The 15,017-nt window shown below is 37.2% G+C and overlaps 1 protein-coding gene across 1 annotated transcript; it reads right to left on the reverse strand.

Annotated features, from left to right (window-relative positions):
- Positions 1-3,509: 3,509 nt before the first annotated feature.
- LOC127521009 (complement factor D-like) lies at positions 3,510-8,827 on the reverse strand. The gene is made up of 6 exons (XM_051909838.1): positions 8,346-8,827; positions 5,112-5,971; positions 4,868-5,018; positions 4,598-4,742; positions 4,014-4,256; positions 3,510-3,928 (listed from the first exon to the last, which is right to left on the reverse strand). Exons 2-6 carry the CDS (start codon positions 5,170-5,172, stop codon positions 3,776-3,778), a joined length of 753 nt encoding a protein of 250 aa, XP_051765798.1. The 5' UTR covers positions 5,173-5,971; positions 8,346-8,827; the 3' UTR covers positions 3,510-3,775.
- Between the last annotated feature and the right edge of the window lie 6,190 nt (positions 8,828-15,017).

Consider the following 15,017-nt stretch of genomic DNA (forward strand, 5'->3'; position numbering starts at 1 on the left):
CTCTTCTTCTTTTTCTTTCTTTAAATTCTATATCTATTAAAAGAAATACAGTACACCCAGAAATATCCTCACCATTTACTCATCTTTAACCCTCATGCCATCCGAGATGTGTATGACTTTCCTTCTTCAGATGAACACAAACAAAGGTTTTTAGAAAAATAAATAATCTCTGGGAATGATTTATAACGCAAGTTCATGTGTTCCTAAAATTTGAAGCATCAAATAGCACATACAGCAATAACTTTCAGTAATCCATATGAACCCAATGGATGAATCAATGTAAGAAAAATTGTAATTGTAAGACAAATACCAAATATTTAAATTTTTTAAACTGGACTAATGCTTCCGACCAGCTGTCACCTGCGTGTGCATGAGAGTTGAAAGTTCACACTTGACGTAACTTGAAGCCTGGCGTAATTGTGCCAAGAAACTCACGCGAAAAGTCACACAGATGTCGGATGCTGTTGGTTTTATTTTTTTTAAATTAATGCTCACAACAAAATACACAGAATAACAGATAATAATGAGAAACAAACAAGACACACACACAGAACAGAGATGGCAGTGGGAGAAATGGGACAAAATAGTTATCATTAACACTGCACATGGCTGTTGTGTTCTTTCTATTAAACTTTTATCCCAGTTTTGAAACTGTAATATTGGTCCCCAAATTCCACTCCTACATTAGAATTGTTTTAATGACTGCATATAATCTGATCAGTGTTTACTAATGTACTAATTCACTAATGCTCGGACACGCACTCGCAGTGTCGCTCGCTCTCGGACACACTCGGTTTCTCTCGCGCTCACACACGGTCTCTCTCGCGCAGTGTCGCTCGCTCTCGGACAACTCGATCTTTCTTGCGCGCACATTCGGTCTCTCTTGCGCAGTGTCGCTCGCTCTTGGACAACTCGATCTCTCTCGCGCGCACATTCGGTCTCTCTCGCGCAGTGTCGCTCGCTCTTGGACAACTCGATCTCTCTCGCACGCACATTCGGTCTCTTTCGCGCAGTGTCGCTCGCTCTCAGACAACTCGATCTCTCTCGTGCGCACATTCGCTCTCTCTCGCGCAGTGTCGCTCGCTCTTGGACAACTCGATCTCTCTCGCACGCACATTCGGTCTCTGTCGCGCAGTGTCGCTCGCTCTCAGACAACTCGATCTCTCTCGTGCGCACATTCGGTCTCTCTCGCGCAGTGTCGCTCGCTCTCAGACAACTCGATCTCTCTCGCACGCACATTCGGTCTCTTTCGCGCAGTGTCGCTCACTCTCAGACAACTCGATCTCTCCCGCGCGCACATTCGGTCTCTTTCGCGCAGTGTCGCTCGCTCTTGGACAACTCGATCTCTCTCGCACGCACATTTGGTCTCTCTCGCGCAGTGTCGCTCGCTCTTGGACAACTCGATCTCTCTCGGGTGGACACACTCGTTTTTTTCTCGCGCGCACACTCGGTCTCTCTCATATGGATAACCAAACCAATCAGAATTTGCGTGCTTTTGACCACCGTATTAATATTAAAATGCCGTTTTCAGGCGTTAAATAAGCGGCATCAGGCGGTACCACTTTTAGCATAGCTTAGCATAGTTCAGTCTTAGCATAGTGCGACTACTCAGTCATGTATTTGGCTACAGTAAAGCTTTAATCAGGATAAAACTGTATATTCATTGAAAGCTAACAAACGGCAGTGACAGCATATCTGATATCAGCATATCATAGACGCCGTTATTTACATTTCCACTGAAGCGCGTAACAACGAATGGTAAGGGGCGTTTCCGGACGCTTCAGCGAATCACAATACACTGGGCCAGCTACCAACCTGCGAACCAATCTGAGCACATTGCCTATTTTGGAGGGAGTGGCTTCATAGAAGCAGGAAATCAAACGAGCAGTTTATATGACAGTGGAAACAGTGATGTAGAATAAAGGTAAAATATATGAAAAATACAGCGTTTTCAAAAAAAACGAAGCATTAAGACGTGTTAAACTGTGCCCCCAAAACACAATCAAGCCTAGAAAAAAACCACTGAACCACCCCTTTAATCTTTTTGAAAGGTATCTTTATTTATTATTTTTTTAATCCACATCAGGTGATAATTATTAGGTTAAACGTTAAAGGATATGATTCTATAAGGTAATATTTCAGCACTTGAGAAACGGACAGCGACTCTTAAGTAGCACGTAACGCGTTCTTGCACGTTCATGTTAAGTGCATTTTTGGGTAACGCACTTGGAATTGCAGTGAGCGTTCATAACCTCGCTCGTAGAAAGCGCTCTTAAAGGGTTAGTTCACCCAAAAATGAAAATTCTGTCATTTTTTACTTACCCTCATGCTGTTCCACACCCGTAAGACCTTTGTTAATCTTCGGAACACAAATTAAGATATTTTAGTCGAAATGTCTTCAAGATTTGAAAACATGGCTATCCAATAATTTTTTGCATCTGAACGAAGAAAAAACACAAATTGCCCTGTTTGGGCCTACTGAAAAAACTGATGTGAGCACTGTTGATTTGGGTTCTCTCACTCCATATTGTTCTAAAGATCTGGGCTTTATTTTGGACAGCGACTTAAAACTGAACAAATTAATACTGTTGTCAGTTCCAGCTTTTACCACCTCTGAAGATTAGCGAAGGTTAAACCCTTCCTAAGAAGAGTTTTGAGATAGTAATTTATGCTTTTATTTAATCACGGCTTGATTACTGCAATTATCACGGACTGCCTGTCTTGTCTGTTCATAGACTGCAACTGGTCCAAAATGTGGCTGCCTGCTTGCTAACAGGCAGTCAAAAAGGAACCACATTACGCCACTTTTACATCGTTTTACATTCAATATCGTACTGAATTAAAAAATTTATTGTTTGTCTACAAAGCCTTAAACAATCTCGCTCCTCAATACCTGTCAGAGTTGTTTACTGAGCATAATCCAGTCAGATCACTCAGATCACAGACCAGTCATATATTACAGGTACCCAGATCTAGACTGCGATGCAGGGGTCAGAGCCTTGGTAGTAGCTGACACTGTCGTGGAACAAATTGCCTTTAGCTATCAAAACAGCGCCCAGTGTCTGAGTTCAAAAGTCTTTTGAAAACCTATCTGTTTTCTTGTGCGTTTAACATCTTGTGCATGTCTATTTTTAATTTTTGGTGATGGACATAGATAACTTTGTACAGCACTTTGGTCAACCAAGGTTGTTTTCTGTGCCTGGTTATCTATAAATGGACAGACAAATAAAGAGGTTCTGATTCCACAGAGAAACCGAGTGGTGTGCATATATATGCATAAACGTGTAAAATATACATATATTATATTTAATCTGCCCCATGTGTGATGTAATCCATGGTTTATTGTAAATTCTGTTAGATGTGAGAAATCAGTTGAGAGTTTAGTAAAACTGACTATCTGTGGTTAGATCTTTACAAAGCTCTTTATTTTACAACTCAAATTCTGGAGGATTTACCAGATTTTTTTTTTTTTTAAGCACCACAGTTTATGATGATATTTCTGTTTTGAATTTTTTTTTTTTTTTTTTTTTTTTTTTACTGTAATTACTGTCATTTTCGACCAACAGTTTTGGGTATTTCAGTTTTTCCCATTCAAAGAGATATGAGTCTACAGGGATGACTGGAAAGTGAAGGTGTTGTCTAAATTATATATGGTTGTGACAATGAAAACACTTTGACTATAATTGATGCTTGCCATGTGATACTTTTATTGAAAGAAGGTTTATGGAAGAATTCAAGAACAACATTTCTTCCTTCTTTAGTTTCCATGAAGTCACTATACATTTCCAATTACTGTACGGATCCATTGAATAAATGCTGAAATCTTAATATATACATTAGGACGCTCAGGTGAATTACAGTGCTGGGCACCGAAAGATGTGATACCAACAGCAGTGTCTCCACAAACCAAAGGACCTCCTGAATCCCCCTGTTAAGAAACACAGATCAACACATCAGTAGTGAAGCCAGTTCATACATTACCATAAAGTCTGTGAATCATCTTTTGAACGTACTTGGCAGGATCCACCATGGCCATTTACACAGATCATCTGTGAGACTGAGTATAATTCTCCCCATCTATTTCTGCATTTGTTGTTATTCATTATAGACACTTTTGCCTCCATTAGAACATTGCTCACTGAGCCATCAGTCAGTCTTCCCCAGCCGGCAACACTACAGGCTGCTTTGATGTCTTCTCCTTCCTTTGGTAATGGGATCACTCCAACCTTGTTGTTTAGATCGACTTTTTTCTCTAGCTATAATTAAAAAATACAACCATTTTTAATAAACAATGTTTTATAAGACTGAAGTTTGTTGGAATATATCTGTTGTTTTTGATGTTATTACAGAAGCTGAAAAGGCAAAGTGGATTTTTTTAATTTATTTTTTTATTTATGCTTTATATAATTTTTCAGGTTTTCTGCCTTTTTTGCCCATTTTTTGTTGCTAAACAGAGCAATAAATCAATAATGTAGAAAACAGACTCAAAGAAGCACTTGGCCATTTACGCAGAAATTATTAAATCCCTTCAGGATCCCTGCTACTGCTTCCTGACTGGATATTATTTTGAAAAACTAAATATATTACAGGTTGTTACCTTCAAAAGCATGATGTCAGCATCATTTCGATTAGGATTGGATTCATAGTTTGGATGAGGGATGTAGGACTTCACTCTGATGTGATCTGAACTTGTGCTGTTCCTTAAGTCATGAGCACCAACAACAACCATCAGAATATTACGTCTGTTGAAAGAGCGTATTGGAAATGGTCATTTATGTCATAACTGATATACAGGGTGCACTTCAGTCATTATCATTCAAAAGTAATTTTAACTCAACATTGCAGTTCACACTAAACAAGCTCTTACTTGTTCCAGCAATGTGCAGCAGTCAGGACAAACTGATCAGAAATGAGGAATCCACCACAGATATGGTACCCATATGTCTGAATAGAAACCATGTAAGGTCTGGAGTGGGGTTTGGCTTCTTTTCCATTCACTATACCCACATTCACATGAGCTGAGAGAGAGATAGTGCTGTTAGTCAACTTATTCAGCACATACCAACTAAACAAAAAGTCATCGTAATATGCTGTTAAATAATCAGTCTCACCAGTGAAGGTCAGGTGTGGCAGCAGAGAGGCCAACAGGAGCAGAGAGAAGATGATGGTCATGATGAAGACGATCAGTGAGCTCTCACTGGCTAAACATGGTATAAATATACTTCAAAGGTGGGTGGAGTCACTGAGTGGACTGTTACTTACTTTTTTAATATTGTAGTATGATCAACACGATTAGAAAGTATTGTTCTTGTTAATCCTTGTGGTTTCACTGAAGCCACAGATGGTTTAGATGATAAGAATTAAGACTGTAAGCATGCATTTTGAATATTTTACAGTTCATAACCGTATATATCATTAACTAATATAAGGTTAGTATACAAATGTATTTGAACTACAAAATGTGCTTTGCACCTTTAAAAAAAAAAAAAAAAAACAGGTAAAATTGGCTTTCATGAACCACAGAAAAATCAACATGTCCAGGTATATACACTAATCAGCCACATTAAGACAACCTGTCTAATATCATGTTGGTCCCCCTCTTTAGCAGCAGGTCCTTTAACTCCTACAAGTTGTAAAGTGGGTCATGGAGGTCTTGGATTGAAATCTGGGGAATCTGGAGGCAAAGGAAACACCTTAAACACTTTGTTCCTCAAACCATTCCTGAAGGTTTTTTTTTTTTTTTTTTGCAGTATGTCATGGTGCATTATGCTGCTGAAAGAGGCCACTGCCATCAGGGAACACTATTGCCATGAAGGGGTGTATGTGGTCTGCAACAATCTTTAGGTAGTGGTACATGTCAACGTAACATTGCCCAGAGCATAACACTGCCTCCACCAGCCTTCTTCCCATAGTGCATCATGCTGCCATCTCTTCCTCAGGTAAATGACACGCAACACACCCGTCCATCCACCTGATCAAAAAGAAAATGTGCATAAAAATAACCTTTATAAACCCATTGCAAATGTTTTATTGAAAGTTAAATCTATCAAATGCAATAAACTAATCATCTGATAAGATATCAAGTGTCTGTATAATATGTGTTCTTTTATCAATTTGTTTCATGTATTGCTCAGCTAAACAGGCCAATAAGAGACTATTTATCACTGCATCACACCACCCCCTACTGTCTCGTCTACTACAATGCCCCTTAAAGCAGCCAGATTAAATAAAATACAAAACAAATAAATAAACTACTTTAAAAACAAATAAAATACTTTGCACTATTAATTTTTTACTCATAAACTATTATGACATTATTATTATAAAACGCACATTACATTTATTTGAGTTGTTAATTTTAACCTTTAATAATATAGGCCTACCAGGCCTGACAGGGCTCCCTGTATGTTTACAGAATTAGGAGATTTTTTACAAAAGAAAAATTAACATGTAGCTATGGACCTGCAGGGTTGCACTAGCCGTTCGTAAGTTCTTTCTTAAATTGGAACGTAAAGTTCACACTAGTGGCTTAGTAACTACTAGCTATAACTAACTCTGTACTTTATTCAGTTGCACCATTTGTTCTTAAGGCAGAACAATAGCATACTACTTAATCATGACTATATGTAAATAACATTCAAATAACATCAATAAATAAATACTGATACAAAAATCAAGAAATGACATTTATTGATTATGACTGATTTTATTTGACATGCACAACACGGAGTGATGGGACCGATGCGCAGAGCAGCACGCTGTTTAGGACGGGTTCGTGTTGAAGAGTGGCTAACAAAGTAATCTTTTCACATAATGTTCTCTCTCTTAAATTGTAAGCGAGTGTAAATGTCAGCAGCATCATTATGTCTAAAGAATGAAGTCTGTCAGGTAAAACAAGAGTGTATTGATGCAGATCAGTCAGTCTGCTATTTTATTCCAACCGTTACTCCTGGAAGGAGGCTTCTGTAAATATTTAGTGTAGATATATACTTAGAGTTACGCTTAGAGTTACGCTTCAACTAAGTTTAATGGTGCAACCTTTTTTTTTTACAGTCTATGGGTGCAACACAAAAATATTTAGTAGTGCGCAAGTTAACTTAGTGCCCAAACTAGGCTACGTTGTAACTTATGCACAGCTGGTGCAACTGGCCCCTGATATTTATCCAAATTATTTGATATTAAATCAAGATCGGATTTAAGTTGCAAGCATTATGTATTGAAATCGTGAAATGTGTGTCAAGCACTAATAAAAACAGTAATGTTAGCCTGCTACCAGTAATTGTTTGTAGGCCCACTGAGCTTTTAAAGGTTATGGAAACATAGTAATGCTATAACATTTAGGAGTGAAGGTGCGGTCACAATTATCTTTGTTAGGCGATAAAATGAAATCTGAAATCTGCAGAATGGTAGCTTTCCAGGAGCAGGGTTGGACACCCCTGTCTTGGAGTCTTGACTAATGAGCTGATGATCTGAATCAGGTGTGTTTGATCAAGGAGACACGGAAAACATGCAGTGTTAGTGTAACAGTCGTTGCAGTAAAGGATGAGGAGAAGGATCTAAATGCAGCAGTACTTTTATTGCAACAAAACAGAAACTCGGGTAACAAGAACAGAACAACAAACTATACGTAACAGAGAACTGACCAGGAACAGAAGAAAACACAGGGTTTAAATACACAGTGAACAGAAGATCTAACGATACTAATTAACAAGACACAGCTGAACTCAAGCACTAATCAAATCAGGAACCATGACAACAAACAAGTGGCGGGAAACTGAAAACAAAGGGGAACATGTGACCAAAGAAACACTATAAACATGGACTAAACGGAACAAAACACAACTCAAACTGTAACAGTTAGGGGGGCTCCAGGAACATGGTTGGGAACCCCAGGTCCGGGTGAAAGATTTCCCAAAGGTGATTTTGCAATGGTTGGACCATACCTGAACAGGCCAGGCACGTAATTTTAATTCAGTACAACAAATTAGTTATGGTGAAATAAATCTTATATTTGATCAACCTTTCTTTGCTTTCTATTACTTTTATGTGTAAAGCAAATTCCTGGAGCCTCCCCAACACTCCATGTTTTCCATGTCTCAAACACATCTGATTCAGATCATCAGCTCATTAGTAGAGACTCCAAGACATGAAATAGGTGTGCCAGACAAAGGAGACATGCAAAACATGCAGTGTTGGGGAGGCTCCAGGAATGTGTTTGGGAACCCCTGCTTTAAATTATGTTCGTATCAAAAACATTTAGGTGACAATGCTGTACAACAGAACCCTGTTCCTGGAGATCTACCTACCTGCAAAGTTTAGCTCCAACCCTGATACCCTGAACACACCTGAATCAGCTAATTAAGATCTCCAGGAGCACTAATAGGCTTGTCTGAGACTTGACTTGTGCCTTGAAATGTAGGCGAGAGTAGGCGGCTGCAGTGAGGGGAGGAGTGAAAAAAGTGCAGGTAAGTCGGACAGTTCTCTCTTCTCATAGTGGATCAGACACCTACGAGATCAAACAAGGATATCGCAGGATTTTAAAATGTGATACTAATAAAAATAGAATAGTTACTAGTCACTATAGAAATAAGTAATAGTAACTAATGAATAAGTACTAGTATCTATTTAATAGGTACTAGTATCTAATGAATAAGTACTATTAAATAATAAGTAACGCTCACCTACAGCTGGTGTGTGGTGAGCACACTGGCGCCGTTGTACTGTGGCTGCCGTCACATCATCCAAGTGGATGCTGCACACTGGTGGTGGATGATTGTAAAGCGCTTTGGGTGTACAGTTGTACATAGGAAAGTGCTATATAAATGCCTCATTCATTCATTCATTCATTCAAGTACTATTATCTAATGAATAAGTACTAGTATAATAATAAGTACTAGTAACTAATGAATAAGTACTATATAAGTACTAGTAACTAACGAATAAGTACTAGTATAATTATAAGTACTAGTAACTAACGAATAAGTACTAGAATAATAATAAGTGCTAGTATCTAATGAATAAGTACTAGTATAATAATAAGTACTAGTATAATAATAAGTACTAGTATCTAATGAATAAGTACTAGTATAATAATAAGTACTAGTAACTAATGAATAAGTACTATATAAGTACTAGTATAATAATAAGTACTAGTAACTACTGAATAAGTACTAGTATCTAATAATAAGTACTAGTATCTAATGAATAAGTACTAGTATAATAATAAGTACTAGTATCTAATGAATAAGTACTAGTATAATAAGTACTAGTATAATAATAAGTACTAGTAACTAATGAATAAGTACTAGTATAATAATAAGTACTAGTATCTAATGAATAAGTACTAGTATAATAATAAGTACTAGTAACTAATGAATAAGTACTAGTATAATAATAAGTACTAGTATCTAATGAATAAGTACTAGTATAATAAGTACTAGTAACTAATGAATAAGTACTAGTATAATAATAAGTACTAGTAACTAATGAATAAGTACTAGTATAATAATAAGTACTAGTAACTAATGAATAAGTACTAGTATCTAATAATAAGTACTAGTATCTAATGAATAAGTACTAGTATAATAATAAGTACTAGTATCTAATGAATAAGTACTAGTATAATAATAAGTACTAGTAACTAATGAATAAGTACTAGTATAATAATAAGTACTAGTATCTAATGAATAAGTACTAGTATAATAATAAGTACTAGTATCTAATGAATAAGTACTAGTACAATAATAAGTACTAGTATCTAATGAATAAGTACTAGTATAATAATAAGTACTAGTAACTAATGAATAAGTACTAGTATCTAATAATAAGTACTAGTATCTAATGAATAAGTACTAGTAACTAATGAATAAGTACTATATAAGTACTAGCCTATTAGCTAAATATACACTATATTACATATATTTTTACTCATATCATTAAAATATTATAACCTTATTTAGGATATTTAGGATATTTACATCCTTTGCGGAAGTCTTTCTCGTCGAGAAACCTGACGCACGCATAAATTCTCCTCCCCCTTCATATCTGTCACAATAATTTAAATGTATGCTTTAATGTATGCCGTTTAAATAAACTTTACATCTCACATATTTCAACGGTGCATCTTGCTTTATTAATATTTATTATATATTTTTTAAATAACCAAACTTTAACAAAATATGGGTAGATCCCTCGAGTGTGGCTGATGATGCTTTGAAGTGCATGAGTAAAGGGAGTGAGGATATATCATTTCACTTGATTCACATTTCACTTGATTCAATTCCTCCGTCCTCGCTTCTTTTCCTTGTTTCCTTCCCTTCCGTCCTAAAGGGGTGGAGCTAAGACGCGAGGAAAGGAAGCCAGGAAAGGAAACGAGGATGCACAAATAAGAATTGAGAAGCACCCTTTGTTAAGTGAGAAGTGTTTCGAAATTTCAATGGTTCACCACTGGGGGGCGTGACTTTGGCAGTTTGATACACACTCCGAACCACTGATTCGAAACAAAAGACTAGTGAAGCTTCATGAAGCAGTGTTTAGCAATCACCCATCACTAGATATTGTTATATAAGTCGTTTTTTTTTTTTTTTTTTTTTTTTTTGCTGCACAAAAAGTATTCTTGTCACTTCATAACATTAAGGTTGAACCACTCTAGTCACATGAACTGTTTTAAATATGTCTTCAGTAGCTTTATGGGCATCTGAAAGTGTTAATTATCTTGCTGTCAATGGAGGCCTCACTGAGCCATCTGATTTCATCACAAATATCTTAATTTGTCTTCTGAAGATGAACGAAGGTCTTACAGGTGTAGGACGACATGAGGGTGAGTGATTAATGACAGAATTTTTACACAACAACAATAAATTAATCAACAAATAAAGCAAAAACAACAACTAGCAAAACACACACGCACACACAAAAGGCACAGATCAATTCAGATATCTACAGACTAAAGCCGGGCACATATTTAATGGCTAGCTGAAACATTCTAAGACTGCTCAACACACAGTGATTGTTTCCTTTGGCTGAAGCAGATTTAAATACTTACACATGGAATTTGAACACCTACTGAATTCGCCGACTGAACACTGACTGGACGCGTTTGAGCGTGATCAGTCGTAAGTATCAGTTTACATCCATAATCGGCCTTACAATTGTTAAGTGTGTGCATGGCTTAAGAAGAGTAAGAAAATAGTCATACAAGAAGCAAATCATTATATAAAAAGGGGTAATTTAAGAAAAACAGTAAATGACTAAATTACTAATAAAATGTGGGTGGAAATATGTTGCAAATCAAGATATTTGATCTCTTGCAGCCTCATTATATTACTAAAATCTGAGTTTGAGATAAAGGATATAAAGGGTTTCCAAATATTCACAAATAAGGACAATTTACCTTTTAAAATATATGTAATCTTTTCCATTGACAAACAAAAAGACTTGAAAAAATATTATTGATCCACTGTACAACAAATGGCCTTTCCACTTCTTTTCAATAAATAGCTATTAGACGCTTCGCTTGAAGTATACACGTCAATAAGCTTATACGAGTGCTGCTACAGTACAATATTTTCAGGAAAAATTCATAAAAATAAAAATTTCTGGATTCATTTGAAGATTAACAGATACCATTTGAAAAATTAGTAAAACTACCTCTTTCCAAAACTCCTGCACTCCCATATGCAATGCAAAAGTGTTACTCACTGTTATGTTGTGTTTGTTCTGTGGAACACACACACACACACACACACACACACACACAGAGAGAGAGAGAGAGAGAGAGAGAGAAAAGATATTTAGAAATGTCTTAGTCCATACAATGAAAGCTTCAGTGCAAAACAACATTGTACCTCACTGACATTATTCAATGTATGGAAAAAAGTTAAAGTTTTTAATTTTCTCTTTAATACTATAAATAACACATTTAGTTTGATTTCCCTGAAAAGTATGAACACTGTGGCTCTGTTTGTCAAAACATTGCTCAATTGCTTTGAAAATACTGACCAGCCTGACATAACAGTTCAGCCAATGGCGGGAGTTTGTGTTTGACCAATGGCAGATGAGGAGAATGTTCTGAGAAACCTGTGTGGAAACAGTTTTAATTTTTAAAGAATTTGCTCAGTTTTCTCCATGACAATTTAATGCTATAATGTAGTATCCTAATAGGTGTGAGCTAACATAAATGAGCTAACACTAACCCTAACCCTTCCAGTAAGAATAGACTATTTCTAATCTGTGGTGAGGCTCATGACCTTGCAGAACATCAGAGCTATTTAAGATGTCTTTGCAAACTAGAGTGCCACAGAAACAAGGTGTCTGACCACATGTGATGAGATGTGGGCCCCCCACAGGGAACCAAGCCTGCTGAGAAGAATCGAAACCATCTTTCCACCGAAAAGTGTTTGGTGTTTGTCACATTTAACAAATCAATCTAAAAAACCTCACACATACAATGAACACAGTGTGTTGTTGGGAAATAAAATGTTTATTAATCAAGTTCTTGCTTCACACCTCCAAAAATACATTTTATCCAAGGCAGAAATTTGGAAATTTTGGTGTAGACATTCAGTAATAGGTGAGTCGCAGCTGTTTGCCTGATTAAACGAAACAACACCTTTGTTGCACACCAAGGTCCTCCAGAATCACCCTGAGAATGGAGAAAGTTACAGGCTGTGAATGAAATTGAACTGCTACACTAAATGTGATTTGACCAGAATATACTAACCTGACAAAATCCTCCATGACCACCTGCGCACACCATCCTTGAGGTGGAGTACGTTTTCCCTCAGTACTTCTGACATGCTTTTTTGTCAGTAATTGTGACTTCCATCTCCATTAAGTTTAGCACTTGCTGTACCATTAAGACGCTTGTTTGGAGTTCCTCTGAGCCCTGCATTCATGCAGAGTTGAACAGAGTTCTCTCTAATTTAAATATATTCGTTCAAGTAACCTGTGTCGAGTGCATCCTTACAACACACAGCAGATTACAATTGGTCTTCATGTCCTTATCTTTCTTTGGTATGGAGATTCTGTTGACTTTGTTGCTCTTTTTGACCTTTATGTATACTGTAGCTACAGCAAGTAATTTAATCCTGAGAAAGTTCATAATGAAAACTGGATAACAAATTGTATTTTTATCGCCAAATTATACTTTTCAGGATAATGGGACAACTAGTTATGCGGGCTTTAGCAAATCATTAACTATGACTGCTCTGAAGCAGGAGAGTCTCAAGAGCAGCCAGGTTATCCTGGCATATTTTTCTGATTGATGTGTATGATGTATATTACAATGTTATGATGAACTATATGTCTTTCTCTACTGACGTTCTGAGTTGTTCAAAGCGTTTATAAGAATGTTGATTTTCAGAAGACAGCTATCTGACTCGGGAACATGGTTTGTGTAACACTGTGCAGCGTTTACCTCAGTAAGTTGACCGAGTGGATCTCTGAGTTGGTGTGAGTGAGTGGAGTTGGGGCTAATAAGCATATTCATGGAACCGTGTATACAAACCCGATTCCAAAAAAGTTGGGACACTGTACAAATTGTGAATAAAAAAGGAATGCAATAATTTACAAATCTCATAAACTTATATTTTATTCACAATAGAATATAGATAACATATCAGATGTTGAAAGTGAGACGTTTTGAAATGTCATGCCAAATATTGGCTCATTTTGGATTTCATGAGAGCTACACATTCCAAAAAAGTTGGGACAGGTAGCAATAAGAGGCTGGAAAAGTTAAATGTACATATAAGGAACAGCTGGAGGACCAATTTGCAACTTATTAGGTCAATTGGCAACATGATTGGGTATAAAAAGAGCCTCTCAGAGGGACAGTGTCTCTCAGAAGTCAAGATGGGCAGAGGATCACCAATTCCCCCAATGCTGCGGCGAAAAATAGTGGAGCAATATCAGAAAGGAATTTCTCAGAGAAAAATTGCAAAGAGTTTGAAGTTATCATCATCTACAGTGCATAATATCATCCAAAGATTCAGAGAATCTGGAACAATCTCTGTGCGTAAGGGTCAAGGCCGGAAAACCATACTGGATGCCCGTGATCTTCGGGCCCTTAGACGGCACTGCATCACATACAGGAATGCTACTGTAATGGAAATCACAATATGGGCTCAGGAATACTTCCAGAAAACATTGTCAGTGAACACAATCCACCGTGCCATTCGCCGTTGCCGGCTAAAACTCTATAGGTCAAAAAAGAACTGTGGACTGTGGCAAAGTGGAAAATTGTTCTGTGGTCAGACGAATCAAAATTTGAAGTTCTTTTTGGAAAACTGGGACGCCATGTCATCCGGACTAAAGAGGACAAGGACAACCCAAGTTGTTATCAGCACTCAGTTCAGAAGCCTGCATCTCTGATGGTATGGGGTTGCATGAGTACGTGTGGCATGGGCAGCTTACACATCTGGAAAGGCACCATCAATGCTGAAAGGTATATCCAAGTTATAGAGCAACATATGCTCCCATCCGGACATCGTCTCTTTCAGGGAAGACCTTGCATTTTCCAACATGACAATGCCAGACCACATACTGCATCAATTACAACATCATGGCTGCGTAGAAGAAGGATCCGGGTACTGAAATGGCCAGCCTGCAGTCCAGATCTTTCACTCATAGAAAACATTTGGCGCATCATAAAGAGGAAGATGCGACAAAGAAGACCTAAGACAGTTGAGCAACTAGAAGCCTGTATTAGACAAGAATGGGACAACATTCCTATTCCTAAACTTGAGCAACTTGTCTCCTCAGTCCTCAGACGTTTGCAGACTGTTATAAAAAGAAGAGGGGATGCCACACAGTGGTAAACATGGCCTTGTCCCAACTTTTTTGAGATGTGTTGATGCCATGAAATTTAAAATCAACTTATTTTCCCTTAAAATGATACATTTTCTCAGTTTAAACATTTGATATCTCATCTATGTTGTATTCTGGATAAAATATTGAAATTTGAAACTTCCACATCATTGCATTCTGTTTTTATTCACAATATGTACAGTATAAAA

The sequence above is a fragment of the Ctenopharyngodon idella genome, chromosome 10, assembly GCF_019924925.1.
Source record: "Ctenopharyngodon idella isolate HZGC_01 chromosome 10, HZGC01, whole genome shotgun sequence".
Lineage (NCBI taxonomy): Eukaryota > Metazoa > Chordata > Actinopteri > Cypriniformes > Xenocyprididae > Ctenopharyngodon > Ctenopharyngodon idella.

What these genes read in the sequence shown, in the direction of transcription:
- LOC127521009 (XM_051909838.1), bottom strand. Translation starts at nt 5,172, where the DNA reads ATGACCATCATCTTCTCTCTGCTCCTGTTGGCCTCTCTGCTGCCACAC. An exon ending in GCTGCACATTGCTGGAACAA is followed by an intron (nt 4,743 to 4,867) that starts GTAAGAGCTTGT and finishes CTCTTTCAACAG; the next exon opens with ACGTAATATTCTGATGGTTG. An exon ending in GCCATGGTGGATCCTGCCAA is followed by an intron (nt 3,929 to 4,013) that starts GTACGTTCAAAA and finishes GTTTCTTAACAG; the next exon opens with GGGGATTCAGGAGGTCCTTT.